This window comes from Nesoenas mayeri, assembly GCF_963082525.1.
Source record: "Nesoenas mayeri genome assembly, chromosome: 6".
NCBI classification, from domain to species: domain Eukaryota; kingdom Metazoa; phylum Chordata; class Aves; order Columbiformes; family Columbidae; genus Nesoenas; species Nesoenas mayeri.
The window spans coordinates 22254490-22277632 of record NC_137545.1 but is presented as its reverse complement, the minus strand read 5'-3'; the positions used below and the strand labels follow the sequence as shown (position 1 = coordinate 22277632).

Below are 23143 nucleotides of genomic sequence, written 5' to 3'. Positions count from 1 at the left end.
GTATAAACTCTATTTGACCCTTCATTGAAGGCAACCTCTTCATTATGCAGTGTCGCGGTTTAGCTTCAGCTGGCAACTAAGTACCATGTGGCCACTCGCTCAGTCCTTCCCTCCCCAGCGAGAAAGGAAGGGGAATCAGAGGGGAAAAAAAGGTAAAACTTGTGGGTTGGGATAAAACAGGACAGCAAAGAAAGAGATAAAAGCAGTAATAAAAATAAAAGGATATACAAGCAAGGAATACAAAATGCAGTTGCCCACCACCCACCGATGCCCAAGCCAGCTCCTGTGCAGCAATTCCCTCCACTGGCCAACTACCCCTGTTTATATACAGAGCATGACCTCCTATGGTATGGATATCCCTTTGACTACTTTGGGTTGGCTGTCCTGGCTGTGACCCTTCCCAGCGTCTTGTGGAGATTGAGTCCATCCCAGCTGAACCCAGGACATGCAGGTAGTGTTTGAAGGCCACTGAAGACATATTTTACTGCTAATTAAGCACACTGAGAATAATGAACTGTTTAATGTCATCTTCACTGAAGATTTACTTGTAGGGGTCAGTTCAGGAAAGATGAGTACACAAAGCTGCATCCTGCCCCTCTGAGGCCATTGGCAAAGTTTGTCTTTGCTATGGGACAGGATTGGGCTCTGCCTACAGTGTGAGAACATTTTTTTAACGCTAAAAATGTTTTGAATCCACTTGATACAAGTGGTTGCTTCTGTTCTGTTTCTGTCTGTGTCCTTTCCCTCCTCTGTTCTTGCCCCTGTGTTGTCTGTTTAAATCATAAGCTCATTTAGACAGCACTCTTCCAAAAATCTTGCTAAAAGCATGGAATTTCAGAAAGTGCCATCAGATACATGCGCTTATAAAAAATAGGTAACACTACCCTGTAGCAATAGTTTTAAAGTATAAATTCTCTTTTCTCTATTTATTGGAGGTCTAGTCAGACACAACCAAAGGAGCTCTCACTCCATGTCACACAAAATATATAGATAAAGCAGACTGAAAGCATGGTGCCTCCATAAACCCTTCTGGTGTCAGGGAAGTGTGATGCTTTGTCCTCACAGAGATACAAAAGAGTGTTCCTTGCTCCCACAAGCAGATGCCGGTCATTAAGGAACGGTGAGCAGCGCTGTGTGTGCTGTGACCCTGCACTTCTGCACTGTCCCCTGTGCCTCAGGCTGACTGAGTAGGTTGGCTCTTGGACAATTGTCCCCTTAGGCTCTTGGGGTTTTTGGCTGCCCTACTGCATTTGCTTTCCATCATGACTTTGAGAGCAGCCAGTGTAAGTTTACAGTGGCAGGATCCATGTTGATGATCACTCACACTCCTTGCAGAGACCTGAAAGGCTGGAATGATGCTGTGAAAGCACTGCTCTCCTGTGTCATCACTTGCACAGAATCACCCAAAAGAATATTCATAGGAGATTTTTCATGCAATACGGTGAGAGGGGAAGGAAGTTTTCACAAGACTGACAGCTGTCTAACATCTTTCCCTATCTCTGTCCCTGAAAGTGCTTATTTTTGCTGCCCTTTGCTCACGGAAACTAGCTTGTTCTGTCAGGCACCATATTAACTACTGCTCTACTATTCAGTTTATGTATGTTATGATTTTGTTAGTGGAAAATCCACCATGGGCTTAGCGGTATCAAAGCTGTTAAAATCTCCGTGAACCCTCAGAGGCTGTTCTAGTTTTGACTAGACACTGTTACAGCTGCCAGAAGTTCAAGGAATTGCCAGGGCTTCAGAGACACTGGCTCTAGCTGACCTGAGCAGGACCCAAAATTTTCAAACCAACACAGCTGCATTTTATAATAGTCACCATTTCTGGAGAGGTTGCAGAACTCACATAATTACCCTGAAATAAATAAGACAATATTCTTTGATGAGAAGATTACTTTGAGAATTTGATTGTATAATGAAGCTGTTGCTTTGAAAGGTACTTTCTATTGTTCAAATCTGAAAATCTCTAGCAAAAAGTGTCACTTGTTTTGACAGCCGACTTAAAAAATTCTCTGTTTATTACATTAACTGCAGCATTTTAACTGTCAAACTGTGAAAGAATGTTCTATAGTTTAAAAAACAGAATAGAGCTCAGGGAAATTTTTGGCAGGCTCTTGTTGCTATTGGTTGGTTGTTGTTTTTTTTTTTCCTTTGGAAACACATACACTGTGAATGTGAAAATAGCTTTTTGTGAAGTAGCAAACACAGCTCTTTGCTTCTTATAATACCTGGAGTACAGGTGCAGACCCTGAGCGAGCCCCTGGAAAAAAAAAATTGTAGAATTAACACAGCTCTTCCTTACAAGTGTTTCAAGTTCTTCAGTATGAAAATAAATCCTGAAAACATTTTTCTAGTTATTTTATTTTAGTGGTGTTCAGCTATAGCTAACTTGATAGGAAATCCTAATTAAATAGGATGCTGTAATACGAAGTTAAACACAATAATAACAGGAATCTTTAAAGGGAGAATGGTGTTCATCAGACAACAGTATTTAACTCAGATGATTGTATGGATTATATTATTTTTTAATACTCCAAACTACTGCAAGTTAGCAATATGACTGAAACCATAAATCTGTGTTACATATTCTTGGTGACTTCACTCAGCAATTTTTCTTTTTTCAGTACAAAGAGTGTTTGATGCAACGTGTAATCATTAAACAAATTTTAGTGTCACTTGCAGAAGCTAAGCTTGACGGGATGCAAGGTAGAGGAAGTGAAAACAAATGTGAACATGATGAACAACACTCTATATATAAAATAAAATAACAATTTAATTATTTTTACGAATTTATAGTTTCCTGAAAGTCCTGTAAAAATTAAGCGAGATCTATTTATTCTCTCGTTATTAAAATTTTTTATTTAGATATTCCACCCAGCTGTCAGTAGTAAGACCCACACTGGATTTCTCCATAAAGACAGTATTAAGTTCTACAGTCCTTGGTAGATTTTCCTGCCAATGACATTTAATAAACAAAGTGTTATTTCTGGGACAAGAAATACAGGTTATCTTTCCACATATCAATTAATTGATGGTTATGGGTATCATATGTGGTAAATGGTAGTTATGGTGTTAATCAAAGAGCACTGATTTGGGTACAAATATTACATAATTAGCTTCCATGCTAGAGTAAGTGAACATGCATTCACTCTCACACTCAGACACAGGTAGTGGATAAAATTATTCATGTCTCCTGTATATTCTTCATGGTACTTGAAGACAAAATTTGTACTCTGGAAATATATGTTTATTTGACATATAATCACAATGTTATAGGGTCTCTGATCTTTTTCCTTTTTCTTATTATCTGAGAATTTTCTGGTTAGCTGCGTAATAAAAGTAATCAATGATCTTGCTTGTACATACATGGTTTATCTGTGGCAAAGTACTATGTTATTGTCAACATCCCAGTCACAGAGAAACTCAGTGTCTCTGACCTTGATAAATTCTCCAAACACTGAACAGTTTTTATTGATCACTTAATATCACCTGACTTCTCCTGTACATTAATGTGTAGCCTCTTTCTCTACCTATTCCATTTATTATCCTGTCTATAACCAGCTATTGCTGTTAGAATATGTCCCCTGCAGAAACTAGGTCTTTACACAGCAGGATCCTACAAATCAACATCAGTGGGTCACCACACAGGTTTTACAGAAGCAGGGATGCCTAATATCTCTCCACGTGACATCTGCAGAAGCAGAAGTAAAGACTGGGTACATCCACTGTAGATTGCCAGTCCTCCCAGTGTGCAAACACAGGAGGTAAATGGACATGCTGAAAGAGGAGTGTATCCTTTTGTCTTGATAGAGATCTTATATCGTAAGACATCATCCTTTTACATTTTAAGTTCACGTAGAAATTTGTTAATTGGTTACACTATGTGTTTTCCAAGATGTGCTGGTTTTGCAAGCAGGTAATAAAATTGTTACTGCTTATGGAAAGCATTCTTTATTAAAGTCCTTATCTTGTGTTTCTTAAATCTCCCTTGGAAGATGGCTAGTACTGGCTTAGCTTTGTTCTGTACTTAATTAAACTGCCAGTGCCCCCTGTAAATCACTAAGAGTGGCAGTTTTATAATTTCAAGCCAGATTTGGAAATAGTAAAGAGTATTTTGAGTCACTAGAGGGCATAGCAGTACCAAACCAATTTTTGTTTCTCCCTTAGCAGTTTATTCCATTCTGTATGAGAAAAGAATAATTTCATCTAAAACATTTTTGTGTAAATTGGTCTTTAATCTGACTAATCATAAATGCATGTCATTGGTAAGTGAAGAACAGATGAAAAATATCGTTTGCTTAGCAGAGGTGATGTCAGTTGTCCTAATGTTTTCTATGATGTGTTCATACTTGCTTCATCCAAAAGAAGTCTCCATCTTCTTTTTTGCAGAAAGATGCAGTATAACTCCAGAGTGGCATAACTGCTGGGTGTTTCCTCTACCTCACCCATGACTTAGACAGACTGTTGAACCAAGAGTTGATGAGGCAGAAAACCTATAGAGCACTATATTTGTTTATATGAATTTTCTGATCCTCTAGATGCTAGAGTCTCCTGTAATACTGACATTTTAGGTGGAAAACTTCTCTCAGAAAGGTTCATTGTGACATTCATTTCAGGGCTGTCTGAAGATTCAACTATGCTGCTAATTCTTTTGACAATGCACATTGCAGACAGCGGGGTTTGGAGCTGCACACCAGCCTGTTCTCCATGCGAGCATGTGAACCTTCTCCTTGGCAACTCCTGCCCCTGGACCAGGCTTCCTGTATCCCATTTCTTCACATCTTAAAATTATCCTCTCTCCCTTCTTATGACTCGAGTTGCTCTTTTCTTCTGTTCTTGGCCCATTGATTTAATTCCTAAATTCTGCTTTTCACAAATCTAAACCACATTGTTTGAAAGGACTCAGCCCTATAAAAGTAACTTGGAATAATGCTTTAAAGGATTTTTTCTGTGTGTATGTAACTCCAATGCAGTCTCAAATTATATCGTAGGAGAATTTGTCCTTTTAGAAAATAAAGTTGTATTAGACACTTTAACTGAAGAGAATCTTGTGAGTGGGAAAAAGTTTAAGATTCACAAGCTCCTATGATTTCTTTTCATAGGTACTGTTTATTATTAATAGATCCTCCAAAGCACCTCTGACCCACTGCACTTCTCAGTATTTGTGTCCTTTTGTAGCAACCACAAAATTTTCCGGTGTGTGAACTACAAAAATGCAGTTATTTCAGTCACAGTGGCAGCCTCATTCCTTGTTGTGCTGCAGGAGGATTATTCCTTCATCAGTGCATGCTTTTCATTAATGGCTGCTTCTTGTATTTTTCAGTGAAGTTGAAACTACCGGGTGGTTCTTATTTATCTTTGTGGCCGAACAACAGCACTCAGTGTTAACTCTGTCGCAGTCATTTTCTGTCCTCCAAGGTGCACTGCTGCCTCTGCCAGTTGTTCAGCAGCAATTCACGCGCTCCTTTACAAACCACTGCTCTTCTCTGTTTGCTACAACTAATTATTGCCACGTGAAAAATAGTGCCAGTCCCAAACTCAGGAGTCCTGTTGAAAGGAACTGATCTTTATGTACCATTTCTGATTTATCTGACCATTTATGTATAGAACACTTGATTTTATCAGGACAGCTGCCTAATCAGGATCTCTCTGAGGTGGTTGCCATGGCTGCTGCTCAGTGTCGTTCAGATGGTTTCATAGTGCTTCCATCCTTTGTGTGCTTCAGTCCTCCAGCTAGAACCATCGTCCAGTCCCAGCTTAGTGAGGATGTACCCTTCAGCAGACAATACAACAGCATTTTGTGTTCTTTTATACTTCTCTGAAGCATTTATTTTGGGCATTTATTGCATTTTGCTGTCCTTTTTATCTTCTCTCTGTAGGCCTGGCCAGAGAACTGTAGATGACTTAGAAATTATATATGAAGAACTTCTTCACATTAAGGCCTTATCTCATCTTTCTACCACAGTAAGTATTTTTTAAAAATATAACTCATCACCAAAAGGGAGGTTGAATTTTGACTTCTGGTGCTTTATTGGAATTGAAGTGCTGACAACTGTTTCCATTTATGCTTTCCATGCAAAGAAGTTATTCCCACCTGTGAGGACCACCCAGTCACTATGCAGATGTAGGTTGTCTTTTGGATATCAGATATAATTATCTTCATGTGTTTCTCCACAGCCCCTACCTCACTCATTTTGCACAGGTGCCTCCATCAAGGTCCTTATCAGATGCAAGCAGTCTGATCTGACACCTGGAACAGTGGCACTACTGATTTTTGCAGAATGTATTTCTAATTTCTGAACTATAAGAAGTCTTGACCTGAACCAGTTAGGAGGAGGAATTGCACAGTGCAGAAAGGTGTAGTTTGTGGTGCTGACGGGTTGGAGTTTGGTCCTAGAGTGAGGGAAACTTCACATCAGATCCCTTCTCTCTGAGTGGGCAAGAACAGTGCACAGAATCAAGAAAAAATGAAATGGAGAAAATGCCTGGAGGAGAGAATGCAAGTGTTTAAATTCTCACCATCACTGACACACTGTGTAGGCAAGTGAAACAAGCTAAATAGTACTTTACTTGGTAGCAGCAAGATGTGGGTACTTTCAGACAAAGGAAGCTGGTAAAAAATTAGATTTATGCTTGACAGTTGTTTATTTGAAAGCTCTTAATATTTTCAATAATTCACAAATAACTTGGACAGATGCAGTTAATTATGAAACTGATAGTACTCTGTGCAAACATATAATGTCTGAGCAATGTTTTTCAGAGTTGGTAACTGAACTGAACTGAACTGAACTGGTAAAGAGAACAGCCAGCCAAAATCCTTCAACATCTCTGGGATGCTGGAAAAAAATATTTAAAGAAAGACTTCAGTAAGATCTAGAAATTAACAGTTTCAAATCAAACAATAGAAACTACCCAAGATAGATACTGAGAGGGAGTGGAGAACCCTCTTGAGACTACACACATAACCCAGAACAAAAAATCTGAAACACAAAGTATTTCCAGCTCAGAAGAAATTCAGACTTGAGGTCAGAATCCACTACAAACAGCATATAGAACAACTATGGCAAATGATACAAACTGCAAAAAATACTTGGCATTTTGAAGAAGTGCAATTGATTCCATGTTTTTAGTAAGAATGTGGAAATGCCAGCCTAAACTGAAACAGAACAGAGAAACCATGAGTAGCTTAGAGGAATTCTTCAGAGGAGCAACAGACAGCATTGCTCCTATGAACCAGAAGATCAATGGTCAATCAACTTGAAAGCAAAAAGTAATAAGTTTTCTAGATATGCCACAAGCAGCAGGAAGCAAAATGGATAAAATTCTAGTCGCATGGTGGCGAACTAATCCCTGCTAGAGAAGCCTGTGAAGTTAATGTATGAATGAAAAACAATTCCATAATACGGTGTTATAAACATACCAAATTCTTGGCTTCATCAAGAGGATTCTTTCACTGCAGAGGCAAATGTCTGAAACAACTGAGAAGACATCTGAGGATGTACATGGATAGGAACCGTCTCTACAGTGTGCAGAACTCTGCTAATGGGATTGTATTTCCCTTCCTTAGGAAAACATCATTGCCTTCAGGCAGAGGTTATAAAAGAGTTTGAGCTAATTGTTACAGAAATCCCAGGCCTGTGGGTACATTCGCTGGTCAGTGTACTAAAAAAAAAAAGTCATACCTCTGTTTATCCCTCTTCTCCAGGCTACAAACAGAATGCTTTGCACTGGCTGTCAAGGAGTTCTGGGAGAGGTAGCCGGTGTGGTATATTTATGCTTGATGCCTGAGCAGGGGTCTGGTGAGTGCCTTTAGGACATCAGAGCCTGAATTTGTCCACCCATCTTAGGAGACACAGTCACCAGGCTCTAGTCTGGATTGTGTCCAGAATTTGATAGTTCCTCCCCAAGATTTTCTTCATGGCCAAAAAATTTTTTCAATTTAAACAGTTGGTAGAATGGTGTGAAATATTGCTACTAAATGTATGTTAGAACCAGCTTTTGATTTGTATTTGGCATACTTACATTATACAGTAGTAACTCTGAAACATGGATTGTCACGAGCTAATGTCCTCTGGAAGCAAGAATGCCACTGCTTGGAAATTGGCCTCCATGGAGACTTGTGGCTTTGTGAAGAGAGACATAAAGCACACAGGAAAATTCAGGATAATTTGAAATTCTGGGTGCTGCTATTGCTGTGTGAAAGCAGCACTAACAGTGTTTACAGCTAGGAAAAGCTGTTGTAAATGTTGTCTCACTAAAGGCTTTTACCACCCGTCAGTGGTGAGAGCCAACCGCAGCAGAGCACTGCAGACCCCAGGGGGAGCAGGCTGACACCAAGGGCAGTGTCACCTCCTCCAGCTTCTGGAAGAGGTGGAGAGACAGACATCTTGTCCTGTTCTGGGCCCTTCAGTTCAAGAAGGACAGGAAGCTGCTGGAGAGAGTCCAGTGCAGGGCAACAAGGATCATTAAGGGAGTGGAGCATTTCCCTTATGAGGAAAGGCTGAGGGAGCTGGGTCTCTTTAGCTTGGAGAAGACTGAGAGGTGACCTCATTAATGTTTACAGATATATAAAGGGTGAGTATCATGAGGATGGAGCCAGGCTCTTCTCGGTGACAACCAATGGTAAGACAAGGGGTAATGGGTGCGAACTGGAACACAAGAGGTTCCACTTAAGTATGAGAAGAAACTTCTTCAGGGTGAGGGTAACAGAGCACTGGAACAGGCTGCCCGGGGGGGCTGTGGAGTCTCCTTCTCTGGAGACATTCAAAACCCGCCTGAATGCCTTCCTGTGTAACCTCATCTGGGTGTTCCTGCTCCAGCGGGGGGATTGGACTGGATGATCTTTTGAGGTCCCTTCCAATCCCTGACATTCTGTGATTCTGTGATCTTGCCTGGGAAGCGGCCAGGCCAAGTGGGGCCTCAGCAGGCCCAGATGGCTGCACCTCAGTGGGACACAGCAGAAGTGGCCAGACTCATGTCTGTGAGGGGAAGGGCACTGATTTCTTAGGAAGAAACAGGACTGCTGCAGAGCTTCGTGGAGTAATTGGCAATTGCTCACTATCTTCTGTGATAGATCAACTATTAGTGTTTTAAATTTTCCATCATGTTAATTGTTAATGATGGTTTCACGTGTGTGTGTGTATGAAGAAAAATGTGGAGACCTGTATCTTAAAGATGCTCTTGTCTGAGCCATTTGCAGCCAGGAAATGCAGAGGCTTGTGTTCTGTAAAGCAAATCAGTAGGAAACAAGACATCGAGTGAAGCAGAGCATTGTTCCAGCATCCCCTGGATGAGCGCTAAACCGTGCAGAAGGAAGGAAAGCAGCGACTGGAGTATATTATGTGACTTTCTCTACACCAGGAAAAATAAGATACATATAAAAACTATATTTTTTCTCTCTTTATTTTAAGGTAAAGCGAGAATTAGCAGGTGTCCTGATTTTTGAATCACATCCCAAAGCAGGAACGGTCTGTAAGTAAATGGAGTCCCGTCTTTCTCATCTGTGAACATTTAAATTCTTAATGCTTAAATGACAAGAGCAAAACTTGGATGTACTCTTCAAACCTGACTAGCACACACTGTTCAAATCCGGGGCAATAGGTGTTGACTTAGTCAGTTGCTGATTTGCAGGGACAGTACCAAAATTAATTTTATATCCTTGGATATATGTATTGCCTACAATTTGGGTGTGTTTTTATCTAGAATTCTGGATTGGACCAATCTTCATTTTAAATGTATTTTAATATTATCCTTGTATTACAAAAATCTTGCTGCACAAGGTAAAGGATTTAAAATGTCAGATTTCTTAAACCTGTTTATACTGAGAAGTTTTAGCAAATGAATGTCAAATTCACAGCCACTGGAGAACTAGCTTAGAACATGGTGCTACTTGTGGGATCCAAGTCTGTGTGCTGATGAGTAACTGATAACCTGCCATGTATTGATAAAATAGTTGTTGCAATTGTCATGGAAAATAACAGCAACTTGCACATAGTGTAATAAAATAACTGTTTATATGGGTGTGTGGGGTTTTCTAAAATCTGAAGGCAATTGCTTTTAAAATTGTAGTATGACTTTTTTCAAGGTAGACATTAATATGACTGCAATAGATTTACCTTGAATTTTATTGTGTGCAGAATCTCATCCATTTCTATTTCAGATAACCGTATTCTCACCATAAAATCTTTTCTCTCTCTCATAGTATTTAATCAGGGAGAAGAAGGTACTTCTTGGTACATTATCCTAAAGGGATCAGTAAATGTAGTCATTTATGGCAAGGTATTGTTTTCAGAAGCCTTTTTATATGATTCTTATTATTGGAATTGTAAGAGCAAACTTTGAAGGAATACAGTTTAATTTAGAGCAAAATTGCTTTTGTGAGGAAACAAATTGACTGTAATTTTATTAAGAAACGATCCAGTGGTTTCACTGATTATACATCCAGTTGATTACTGTATAATTTCAGGATATATTACACACTTTATGAATATAATTCAGCAGAGTTATATCAGTAACTTTAGGACAAAGTAATTTGCTGGAATTTGGTGAATTGCCAGACTTGCATCTCATGGGGGTTTTTGCCCTGTCCCTTTACCACCATATTCTCTTAAATTTCTGTAACTAACTTTTCTGATGCATGTCTGACAGAAGTACCTCTTTGTGACTAGTGGCTCTCAGGTTGGATGAACCGTTCCAAATTTATGCCAGCTCTTCTTTTTAGTTGAGCTAGAGATTCAAAAGCATCTCTACTAAATTTCCTGTTTATGAGAGAAATTTTTCAAGGCAAAAAGTTGGACTTTGGTATACAGCAATCTCTTGAGTCTTTAAAAATATCTGCCTTCCTTTTGATTTCTCATTCAGTGACTGAGAATCCTCCATTCTGAACACCAAGCATTTCACCAAAATCTAGCATAGAGGCCCTGGTGCTAAGTCTGTTCCTAAGAAACCCATATTTAGCTCCCTTTTTTCCATCACAGAGTGGGCCAGATCCTCTGCTACTAAAAACTGAAGTAAACAGAGCACTGCTGATTTACACCAGCTGAGGATGTGGAGTTATATGTTATTTCTGCAAACGTGAGCTTATTTTTTAGGGCTTCTTTAAATAAAAAACAAACAGCTCAACAACTTTCAGTCTTCAGCAGGGCTCGAAGAGTCCTTCAGGCTTGATGTAATTTCAGAGAACAAGCCAATTCTTTTCTGTTCTTGCTTTTCTTCAGTGATAGTAATAACCAGCTATCAAGTATTGTTTCCTAGTCATTATTTGGGCTGTTGATTTCCTGCCAAATAGATTTATTTTGGTATTTGATTGTGAAGTCCAGTGTTTGTAAAAGGACTTACAATAGAATCCAGAGTAATCATGGGTTTCTGCATGTAAATGTTTTGCTCTATGCAGGGTGTGGTATGTACTCTGCACGAAGGAGATGATTTTGGCAAGTTAGCGCTTGTGAATGACGCACCCAGAGCAGCATCCATTGTTCTGCGTGAAGACAACTGCCACTTCTTGAGAGTAGACAAGGAGGACTTCAACAGGATCCTTAGGGTAAGAGTTGGAAAGGCCACCCTGACAGCAAGGTATGAGAACTTGCAGAGTTTTCTAGAGTCTGTCTTATTTCAATTGACATGTTGATAACCTTGTTTGAAGTGTCCCTAATTGCAGAACAGAGATAAGACAGTCTAGAAGATCATGCGAAGTATACATTAATAATCCTTCCTCTTTTACTGTTTCTAACTTAGCCTTGAAAATGGGACAAAATGTGTTCTGTCTCTCACGTTTCTGTGGTCTAAAATTTGCCAAGTACTCAGTTTTTGCTTATGCTGTCCAAGATTTCTGGGCAATCTTCCATCCAAATATTGCATAAAACAAGATCACCCATTCTCCCAGATAGGTCAGGTACCTTAAACTCAAGAGATTCAAGGCATGATCAAGTGGCAAATTAAATAAACTATGGGTAAATACACAGATATCTTTATCAGAGAGCTCCCAGATATTACCAGGCTAATTTTACAGTTATTCACATTAGAGCTAATGAGTTCTAAAATCTAGCTGTAATTCTGTAAATACAGGCTGATTTGTGATCATTGGTAGTATAGGAAGTCAAAACCAGTATCATCCTGAATTTGAATATATATATGGCCAGTACTGCAGCAATAGAACCAGTCTAGAGAGAGCACTATGCTAGAAAAATGGCATAAGTTTGTGCTTATGGTACAAAAGGGAATGAGGATCCCATCGGCAGTAAGATTGGCCATGGAGACTCCCAACTGATACAGCTTTGATTGATACTTCAAAGAAGATCAGAGTCTGTGATCTTATCAATTTTCATCTGTGTTATTTGAATGCACATTATATTTAGTTTATTTAGTTCTTTCTTTTTATTTTTTTTTTACTGTGATCCAGTAGTTGAAAATGAAAAGTTTACCAACAGTTTCCTGAACTAAGACTTACCATTTTTAAATGCCTTTTTCTCTTTTCTAAGTGCCTTTTTTCATTTTTTTAAGAGAAAAGTCAGATTATAGATAATATTGTTCACATGTAAGTGGGGATAGAGACCATATTACATATGGAAAGTTGTGGAGGAGGGCTCTGTTTTCTGGCAAAGTTTTTTTCCTTTGCCATAGCTAGAGATTTTTCTCATCGTTCTTGCGCTAGACCTTCCCACATTTCTCTGTCTCTTCACCCTGTGCTAGTGCTTCCCACTTGATTCTGCCTTTGAGAAAAGCAGAATAAAGATAGATAAATACAGGGCAAAAGAACCGACCTCAGAGTCTTTTGTGTTTGAAAGTCATGCACTTTTTGAGAGTAACTAATCAGCCAAATCAGATGCAATTATTTTATTAAAAGTAACTTGTCTTGCAGGATGTGGAAGCAAATACAGTAAGACTCAAAGAACATGACCAAGATGTCTTGGTGTTGGAGAAGATCCCAGCAGGAAACAGAATTTCTAATCAAGGAAATTCACAGCCTCAGCACAAGTATGTTTTTATTCAATAGTGCAAATGTCAGACAATGATTAACCTTTTCATATGGTATTATTATCCAAACAATAGCATATTCCCCCTTTCTATGGAAGAATGCAGTGCATATAAAGTTTTCTTTTCTTTAATCATCAGCTGATCACATGCCCCATACTGGATAATATATCCATTTCCAGCAGCACGCCAGTTCTATGTCTTTACACAATAATTCTCTGAAGATCTCACTGTAAATACTTATCTCATGTAATAGCTTCTAAAGAGACTGCACATGAAGAATGCTGAAACCCTATAAAGCTGAGCTACTGTGTAAAAAGACATTAGGAAAAGACATTGCTTTATTGTTAAGTACAGATATTTTCATTTTGGATTTTGAGCTCTACATTCTAATTAGAGTTTGCTAGCTACAATTTGTATACAAAACTAAGGTCTCATGTGATGGAAGTTGAACAGCTTATCTTACAGAATGAGTTTGCACTGTAATAACAATATTCATTATATTTGCTTTACTTTCTTACTGAAAGGGAGAAAGTACAATTCTGTTTGGATACTACTGTGATAAGAGTGGAGCGAGGCTGTTATCATTCCAAATGTTGGTAAAACCCCTAAAGGCTTTGTAAATGTGTTATTTGCAAATTGATGCACAATTTTCTTCAGAAACACTCGAACAACTTCAATAAAATAAGCAGGAAGGAGTTTTAAATCCTTTGCCCTGGACCTTTATTTTTTTTCAAAGAAAGAGCTACTTGACTGTGAGATATTTTGGGTATGATTTTTATCTGATCTGAGATTTCATATACATATTTTATCTGCATAACTGAATATAAAGATTTGTAAAGATCTATGAAGGGTCAAATAAACCATTCTTTGTACTTTATATACACTTTTCATGTATTTCAGAAACCGCCATTTCATTTCTCACTTGATCTATTAGAAAAACAAACTATGGTACCAGGAAAACACATACTCTTAGAACAAATTTTTCTTTGTCTAAATGAGGGGAACTTGATTGCAGGCAGTGGGTTTGCATCAGCAGCTGAATTGCACAGCAGCTTGGTCATAGATTTGAATCCAGTTTCTTGGGTCTGATGTATTTTTCGTTCTTTTGAAAGTGAAAGTTTCATTTAAAGGTATTTCCACTAACTTGCAAACTCTTTGCATCGGCATTATTTGCATTATTCAACATGTTCAGAATTTGATTAAAATAGCTAGAGACATTTATGGACCCTGGTTAAGTTAGGCTGTATTTTAGAGCTTACATTCCAGAAATACTTTCAGGTAAAGCTCAGAAATCCATTTCTGTAAATATTTTAAGCATTTGGTCAGATTTGGGTACTATCAGTGTGCCTGGAAAAGGGAGCTTTTGCTGAGAACAATGACAGATAGACATGAACTACGCAACAGAGGAAGCTACCTTGAAAGGTCACTGTCTGCTTTTCAGCAGTCAGATTATTTTCTTAATAGTGTGTTGGCAGTGTCTTTTTGTATAAAATCTTTCTAAATGAGTTCACTGTTTTTGAAGATGGGATTCCTTTTGTTTCCTTTGTTAGTAAATAGATTAAGTGGCTACATTTATGTTTCAGAGTCCAAATCAAAGTTAATAATGTATTCTAATTTCTGGAATGTGTTACTGGACAGTTAGTTGAGTGTTCAGTACTTTTGAAAATCAGTGTGCCTGAAGGAGAAGCTTAACAGGGACCTCTTCTTAAAAGCTTGCTGCTCTGCTCTTAATTGGGTAGTTTACATCTCTGATATCTCTTCAGATGAGCTGACCTTTAGGCTTTGTCCCCTAAGTGGGTACATAGCATTTGCAGTAGAGAAATGTTCTGCATCCCAGGGTTTTTCCCTGAAATATCCAGTCAACCAAGAATCTCATTTTCTTCATCTTAATCTTGGGGAAAACTTCACTTTGGGGGCAGATCCTCTCAGTTGCGGTTTGGATTCTACTACCTCCTCTGCTGAGGAAGCCCGGCTCCTGCACAGCTCCCGAGCCCTGCTTTCAAACAGACAGCTTCGCTTGCAGGACTAGCTCTGAAGTTCTCACTCCCACGATCTGACTCTTTATGGGTGATCACACTCATGCAGGATGAATTCAGCAGCCCTGCGAGTCGCTTCACTGTTCATTTTCGCTTTCATATTCAGAGTACAGCAACCTGTGATTTCTCTGCTTCACTCACTTAGACACTTGGTTAGAATCTCTGCGAGAATGTGCACTGGCTTAACAAGTGTTTGTGTTCTTGGGACATCAATACAGCTCTTCCAAAGGGGCTGGCAGGTAAAAGAACTGTGACGGTCAGCGCTCAAAGTGAGGAGGAGCTCCCAGGAGCTCAGCTCCACCACTTATTTCTCAGCAGGAGCAAAGTGTCTTCACTTCTCGGGGTTTTTTCTTTCTTTCTTTCTTTCTTTCTTTTTTTTTTTTTTTTAGTTTCATACTTCATCAGTTGGATTCTGGGGGAAAAAAAATAAGAGAAAAAAAGATGCAAAGATTGAAAGAATTGAAAGAATGGAGGGAAAAATAAAAAAAGGAAAGAAAAAAAAAGACAACAGGACAAGTTTAGCAGTACCCTATGATATTCTGCTCATACTTAAAATCTGGCCAGTGCTTTCGCATGAAGCAGAAAAACCTGATTACTGCACTTGTTCCCCTACCTCCCTAAATGTGCTCCAGGAAGTGGTACAGTCCTAACGTTATCCACTTGAAAAACTTTCTTCAGCTATCTGAGCCATTGCACAGGTTTGAAGATACAGTGCGCTGTTTCATTATCTGCCTCCATGTTCTCAGTGATGCTGCAGGAAGTTGTTTCCTTGCTCTGACATTGGTACACACCAGTTCTCATTTCATGCTCACAGAAAGTCTGTTAGGACCCTGTAATGACTGGGAACTGCTGTTGTTGCTGAGATATTTATTCTCAGTGGAGAAGCATTTCCGACTGCCCTTCCTCAGGTTTGCACCAGTGCAGCTTGCTGACTGCGGTGTAACCATGGTGGTGTTACACTGGAGTACTTGTGTCACCTTGTGCTCCCTGGGTAGGGTAGAGTGTTGTTGCTCCCATTTTACAGTGGGGAAGCCAAGAAAGATTGTGAGTGGTTTTGTCCTAAGCCACCCAGAGATTCTGGTCAGAGCAGGAATTTGCACTCTGGCACCTGTCAATCTGGGTCTTCTCACCGGCACACAACTGTTTCTTGATCAGCTGTTTTGCTTGTGAGACACTAACTGCTTCTATCCCTCCCTCAGGTATATTGTGATGTCAGGAACCCCAGAGAAAATTTTAGAGCACTTTCTAGAAACCATGCGCCTTGAAGCAACTTTAAATGAAGCAACAGGTATCTACATGACAAAGGCTGTATTATTATTACTGCATAAGATGGTCTTGCTAGGGGAACACCGCAATGTGATGCTTTTAAAAGCAGTTAGTGGTAGTTTTTTCCCGAATAAGAACTGCTCTGAAACAACCCCGAGAAAGCCTAACAAATCCAGAATTAAAGATAATAATCCACTCCTCCTAGCCTGCCCTACTGTATTTGTACTTCCGGTTCAAAGTAGAACAGCAAAATCTCAGACCACTTAGTGCCAGACCACTAGTCATGACTTTAATAAGGCACAACTGTAGGGCCAGTTCAGAGCATGCGTTAGCAACCGATGGTAGTGGTCCTCAGACTTCTTGTTCTGGATGTCACTTAATACTGTGAACTAGCTGGATACCTCCAGCCATTGTGTTATGCTAGAATAAATATTGCCAAATTTTCATATCCATATCTAATTTAATGTATCACAATTTAAATTACTTGTTAGTGATACTTTCCCATATGCAGGGAAAGAATTGTTACTCAAAAGAGAACTCAACACACCATGGGACAAGTCCCAGGAATGCAGGTTGCTGGAGCTGCACTTAATAGGCTGCTTTTCGCTAGTGTAAAGAGAACAGAGAATCCATGTCTAGGGATATAGATATTTGCTGACTTACTATTAATAAGTATTTTAATTTTTAAAAAGAGTCAGGGAAAGAAATTCCTCCTAATTATGATAAAGCAATGCAGAGACTTTTATATTAGGCTACAGAATATCGCTTCAGCGTGTTCTTTTTACATTGCAGATGTCTGAGAAGTATATATTCAAAGGTGTTCTTAAATCCAGTTAATCTGTTGCTGACCTCATAAAATTGGAGAAACCTGTATAGTGGTCCATAAATGGTGGAAGAATTGAAAGATTACATAAATCCTTTAACAGTGTGTGTTTTAACTACTTTTAAGAATAAAAATTCTTTTCATAGATACCTTTTTATTAGAATTATAAGCAGAATGTTGTTCTTTAAGCCTGCATGTATATAATCACAAATTTACTATTCATAGTGTGCATGTATTATAAATATTTTAAAAACAAATTATTTTTAAAATATTTTAAAACTTTTCCCCAAAACATCCAATGGCAAGATTATACCTATATCCTAATGGGGTACAAAATGTCATAATTCACAAAGCTATTTTTAGGATATAGAAGCTCAAGAGTGCTGAAAAATTGAATATTTAGTTTATGCATTCCTTTAATTTAAAAACAGTTAAAATCCACCTTGCTCTGGATATTACACAAAGAAAAAGTCCCACCTTTCCGGAGGTGAGTTTTCTGAACGGAAAGATATTTTCATATATAAATTACAGTGGAAGCAATGATGTAATATTACAGCACACAGTTATCTCACCATATTTTTTCTGATATCTCTTACTTAAAGGGTTTTCAAATGTTTCTCATATCTCGAAAGTTTCACTGTAGAAATCATACCCAAGATATTTTGTTTGTTTCTCAGTGATTCCATTCCTTGCCTATTTTTAAAGTAAAATAAAGTTTATTCTTACTGCCAAACTTATTCTGGCCTCTGCAGCCAGGCTTTAAATACCTGTTGTTACCACAAATACAACCATAAGGCAGACTGGGATTTACACCAGAACTACCACATCTCATCACAGAAAGAAGAGCTTGCTATTTTTTTTTTCTGGAGAAAATGTCAGTCATATTGTTCATATATGTTTTAATATAAATCTACCAACTGAGATTCTTCTGAGTCAAAATAAAACCAGAAATTTGACTGTACATTTACCTTTTTTCAGGCCTTCTGCTCATCACGAGGAAATCAGCAAAGAATGGAGTTATTTGCCTTCTCCTATGTAGTTTATACTAAATGTGCTGTCTGGTATTATAGTTCCCTAAATCCAAATGCAGCAGCACGTCTTAGGCAGCCAGGTGTGGCAGGTCTGATTCTGCTGCTGCTGAGATCTCTACAATTGTAGGGAAGCATACCCAAGTATTTTGCTTCAGCACAGATGGGTTTTTATTTTGCTCTTCCACATTTCTCTTTGACATAAGCAGATGCCTGTTAACGTAAGTGCAGTAAAATTCATGCAGACAAGAATAAAAGCTTAATACTTCAGCTCTCATTTGTTCATTCCCCGTTTTTATATTTAATGCCTACAAAGTGCAAAAAGACCCCTTTATTATGTGCAGAGGGCTAGTAAGATATTTTAGCTGAAAGAAAACTCATCCTTGTGATCCCCAAGCTGTTTGCAAAGGCTTAATCGACTGTTTTATTTCTTCTTTTTTTTTTTCCACAGATTCTGTTTTAAATGATTTTATTATGATGCACTGTGTTTTTATGCCAAATAGTCAGCTCTGCCCAGCCTTGATGGCACAATATCCTTTTGTAAGGAAAAAGTTGTGTCCCTTCAACAGCTGTCCCTGTCAGTGATGAGACTGCAGCTTCTCTGTCTCAAGAAGTCCTCACGTTTCATGGAGGCCGCACCTCACGGGTAGCTTCTGTGTCTGACTGACAGCTGTCCATAGCTCAACAACTCTGAAATGAGTGGTGTGTACCCGTAATCATATACAGCAATAGAGCATGAAAACTGTCTTTCCTGTGCTGATTACTATTTCTAAGGGAAATAAATGTACCGTCCCTCCACGAGGTAAGTGAAATTACATAAAAGTTCAAATTACTCTTCCTATATCCTTTCTATCTGTCTTCTTTTTGGATGAACTACAGCATCTAGATTTTAACTAAGATTGTTATGTTTTGGTGATTTCAACTGTGCACTTTCCAGATTACAAGCGGTAAACTGCCTCAAGCAAAAGGGTACCTAAACCTGTAGAATAATGAGTAATTCCTAGGTGCTATCATGATGGTTATGAATAAAAAATCATAGTCTATGATAATAGTCTATAAAAAATGTTAACAAACTGCAAGAAACTTCAATTGCATGTGAATACCTAGGAGATGAGAGCTTACAGTGGATAGCATTGAGGGCTTGAGGTGACTCTTGTACTCTCTGCATGTTGTACAGGAGTCTGTGAAATGTCCATCAGTCAGTGACTGGCAGGTCATTTAGTCTGGGGAGCTGTTGGGCACTGAGAGTTTTCCTTGTACACAGTGACTTGAAGCTATCAAGTGATGGGGAGCATTAAATAAACATATAATGTTTTCTGTTTTATAGAATTCTGACAGGGGTATAATAACTTCAATTCCCTGTTTATTGTTTTAGAATCAGATTGATGTGAAAGTGTGCTTTCCTTGAAGCTCAGTGGGGCGAGTGACATCTGGGAAAGCTAACACCCTGTAACCACAAAATAGAGCATTGTGTCCTTGTCTGGCAAGCTTGAGAATCCATTTGTGTTACTCCTAGCAAGGACAGTAATTGTTTTGAAAACCTTTGGACCCATAAAACTGCTGTGCAGAAAATTGTTCAGACACCTGAAACAAATACATTTTCCAAAACCACATAGTTTTGGATATCAAAAGTATTATGAAATGCTGTTGCTGACAGCTTTGAGAAGGGGAGGGAAGAAAAGGACAGCACTTTTTTTTTTCCTGATTTATCTAGCTCATAGTATTCGATCAGTCCATTTGAGACTCAGGTTTGTCTGTCCTCAGGTATAACAGCATACCTCTGATATCCAATAAGTGGGAAAGTCAGGTATATAAGCAAAACGGACCTAATTGATAATAGGGGAAAAGCTTTTCTGAAGATCCAAGTAATAGTGTCACGTACATGTATTCACTTGTGAATCTATTCTGGAGAGGAGGATAAGACCTCAAGGTCTCAAGTGGGTCATGTCAGGCATTGTGTGAATTCATTTCAGAGAGGAGGAAGAGGGCTGGAAGTAACTGGTATCCCACGGCTTTAGTGTCAGCTTTTCTTAGAGCCGAATTATTGTTTATTTGGTCCATTCTGAATATGGAAAATCAAACTGTCCTCTGTTGATTGTACCATTGAAATGTATCGTTAGAGTTGAAAGGTTGCTAACAAAGCTCATCTTTTTTTGAGCAAAATCACTCTACAAAGTTGTTTGCCAGTGCTGTGAGACTATGGAGAGATTCGTTATGCTCAGTGAGGAAATTAAAACAGAAACAGTAGTAAGGTCAGAGACACTGTTTTTGCTCCAGCTTCTGATTTTAAATCAATACAAGTCTGTTTTCCTACACCCACTTAGGATACTGTTATAGCTGGCAGCATGCAAGTATGAGTAGAGCTGTATCACTGTAGTGCTTTCAAGCATAGTACAGGGTGTAAATTATTTGGGTTTTCACTTCTTATACAGCAGCATTTGTCATCTGTAAGTTCTTTACTCCTGAAAGGAATGGATGGGTGCACCATTTTGGCTAAGTAATATAATTGCTTGCTGTGGATTCAGCACTTATACTGTGCTGTACCTTGGCACGCCACTCTTTTTTTTAGTCACTAAAGTATATGGATTCTGCAATGTTATAGTAAAAAAAAAATCACGTAGTTCTTTTTTATAGGGAAGTAAAGGTGATGCTCCCCTGTCCTGTGTGTTGGTCCAAGGCACCTGTTTCCCTCTCTTCTTCACAGAGCTGGAAATGGAGAGATTCTCCAAGCTACAGCTTGTCAGAGGGAGGCAGGACAAAGCCCAAAAGAAAATTTGAAAGACAGTAGCACGTCCAAAAGTGCACTTGGGATAGTCGAAGTGTGGGAGCAGGTGTGCATCTTTAAAGGAGCACTATCTAAATACTTATGAAATATGAATGCCTTTTGTCTCTGTACATGATAGTCCTCTGGCACGTTTATGAATGTTTTGTGAGCCACCTTCACCATCATGCCAGTAGTAATGGGTGCTGATTTTGCACAGTTCCCGATATGGCAAAGTGTTCCCATGTGGGGAAGAAGAGACTTAAGAATTGCTCCAGCTTCCTAGCATGTGCTAGGCATAACTAGAAATATATATATTGAACTCTAACCATGTTGGTGTTGATAACTATTTTGCAGTTATCTGACACTTGTTGCAAATGTACATGATGTTTTACTTCTGATTGGAATCTGCAGTGAAGCTGTATCCTGTAGGCTCTGTAAAAATGGGAGAACCCTTAATTGATATTCCCTGTGATAATAGTAATAAAAGAGCAATTAATATAAATGAGCAGTAAAAATACAGAAAAATTACCAGTGCCTGCAGTGAATCAGTTAATAAGAAAGTAAAAATACATGAAATAATTACAGTGTTTGAAAGGTAAAAATGGCATGAGAAAAATTACTCAGTAGAATATTAAACTTGCTCCCTGAGACATTAGAGCACATAGCTTACAATATATTATTTACTTCTTATGACCCTTTGACTTATTTACTCCCATAAATGTACTGACATGTTTAGTTTTCTAGTAATTTTAAACCTTTCCAAATGAAATTAAAATGCAGATTTCTTAAAGTTTGCCAGTCAGTTGAGTGCCCCAGTAACCCTGGTAGCACATCAAATCTCTGCAGGGGTTTTGGCAGGAGGATCATTTGGAAAGTGTGAGTTAATAGATACTTTTTCCCATTAGATTTTATTAGTATTTTTATTAGTATTAATATGTTTGTTAGAGCAACTGGAAGTGCACCTAGAAAGGATGCTGGACTTCACAGTCAGTGAAAGAATGGCAGTATTTTCATATTAATTGTTGCTATATAATTGGGAATAGTATTATTCATAACAATCCAGAATCTGAATTTTGGTATCCAGGAAGAAAAGGTTTAAGGCTGAAATTATCTCAGTTTATTGTCCATTCTGCCTTTACTTTTTTCTTGGTTTCTTCCTTTCAATAAATATTACTTTTGGCCTTTTCACTATTTGCATATTTTTGGAGTGTTGGTACTTCATCCCTAAAAAGGTCAATGAAATGCTTCCTATTTTTTCTTATTGTTGGTCACAAAATAACTATCACAAAGTATTGTGTCCCAAATACGCTTTATTTGATAGTGTGGAAACTTCTGATTGCCTCATATGTAAGATGAGGCTATTACAGAATATATACTTTTACCCTATGTCTCTGTAGTCAGTCCAGGCTGTAAACTTCCACGTCCCCCTACCATAATGGGACTGTAGTTCACCTTGGGTTACAGCAACTTCTAAAACTAGTAACACTGGGGGCTGACTCCAGTATTCTTTCTCACAAAACGAAGTCTGGAATTGTTAACAAACACAGAGTGACATTTTTCTTTTTCTTCAACTGTCTCCAAAGAAGAACAAGGAGAAATATCCTTCTTCAGTCTCCATGGTTAATCCTCTATTGTTCCAAGTATAATTTCTGTTCTGCTACCCTACAGCAACAGTCTCTGTGGTGGGATTCTGATCATTCTGGTGCTCTTTAGAGAATTCTCTCTCTTCTTACTTTTTAGTATGAACATAAAAGGTTCGCAAGTCTTTATGCTAGCAGCAGTCAGAAATCAAAAGTATATGTTGGAAAGTTGTGTTTGAACACCCTGAAAATGGTTTGTTGGAAGTCAGTTGTTTGTGAATTCATACTGCTTTTAATATTTTCAATCACTGAGTGTTTTCCTTGACACCGTGGCACCTATCATGCCCAGCCTTCCCAGGGTACAGAGCAGGAGAAAATGGATTATGCCCTCAACAATAAGAGGCGAGTCATTCGACTGGTTCTGCAGTGGGCTGCTTTATATGGAGATTTACTACAAGAAGATGAAGCAGCAATGGCCTTTTTGGAGGTATAAAGCAATTGTATCATTGTACTGAAAAGTACCTATTGATCAAGATAAGCTGAAAGCCTGTTCCTGGTCTGTAGAATTCTGTTGTGAACTGAAGTGGGTCATTTCAAAGTGCGAACTTGTAACTCTGTTTTCTTGGTGTTAGCTGCAGACAGTATAGACGCTACAACAGTGCTCAAACCATTGT

At 38.6% G+C, this 23143-nt stretch overlaps 1 protein-coding gene across 2 annotated transcripts in view; it reads left to right on the top strand.

Annotated features, from left to right (window-relative positions):
* Positions 1-23143, top strand: part of RAPGEF4 (Rap guanine nucleotide exchange factor 4) — a gene marked incomplete at both ends in the record, with an annotated part of 145115 nt that overhangs the window by 94987 nt on the left and 26985 nt on the right. For both annotated transcript variants that reach the window (XM_080346775.1, XM_080346774.1), the window contains 8 exons: positions 5880-5964; positions 9411-9471; positions 10202-10278; positions 11393-11539; positions 12857-12972; positions 16208-16296; positions 18577-18665; positions 22819-22956. In XM_080346775.1, coding sequence (XP_080202901.1) covers positions 5880-5964; positions 9411-9471; positions 10202-10278; positions 11393-11539; positions 12857-12972; positions 16208-16296; positions 18577-18665; positions 22819-22956 — 802 coding nt within the window. The remainder of the gene's footprint in view (positions 1-5879; positions 5965-9410; positions 9472-10201; positions 10279-11392; positions 11540-12856; positions 12973-16207; positions 16297-18576; positions 18666-22818; positions 22957-23143) is intronic.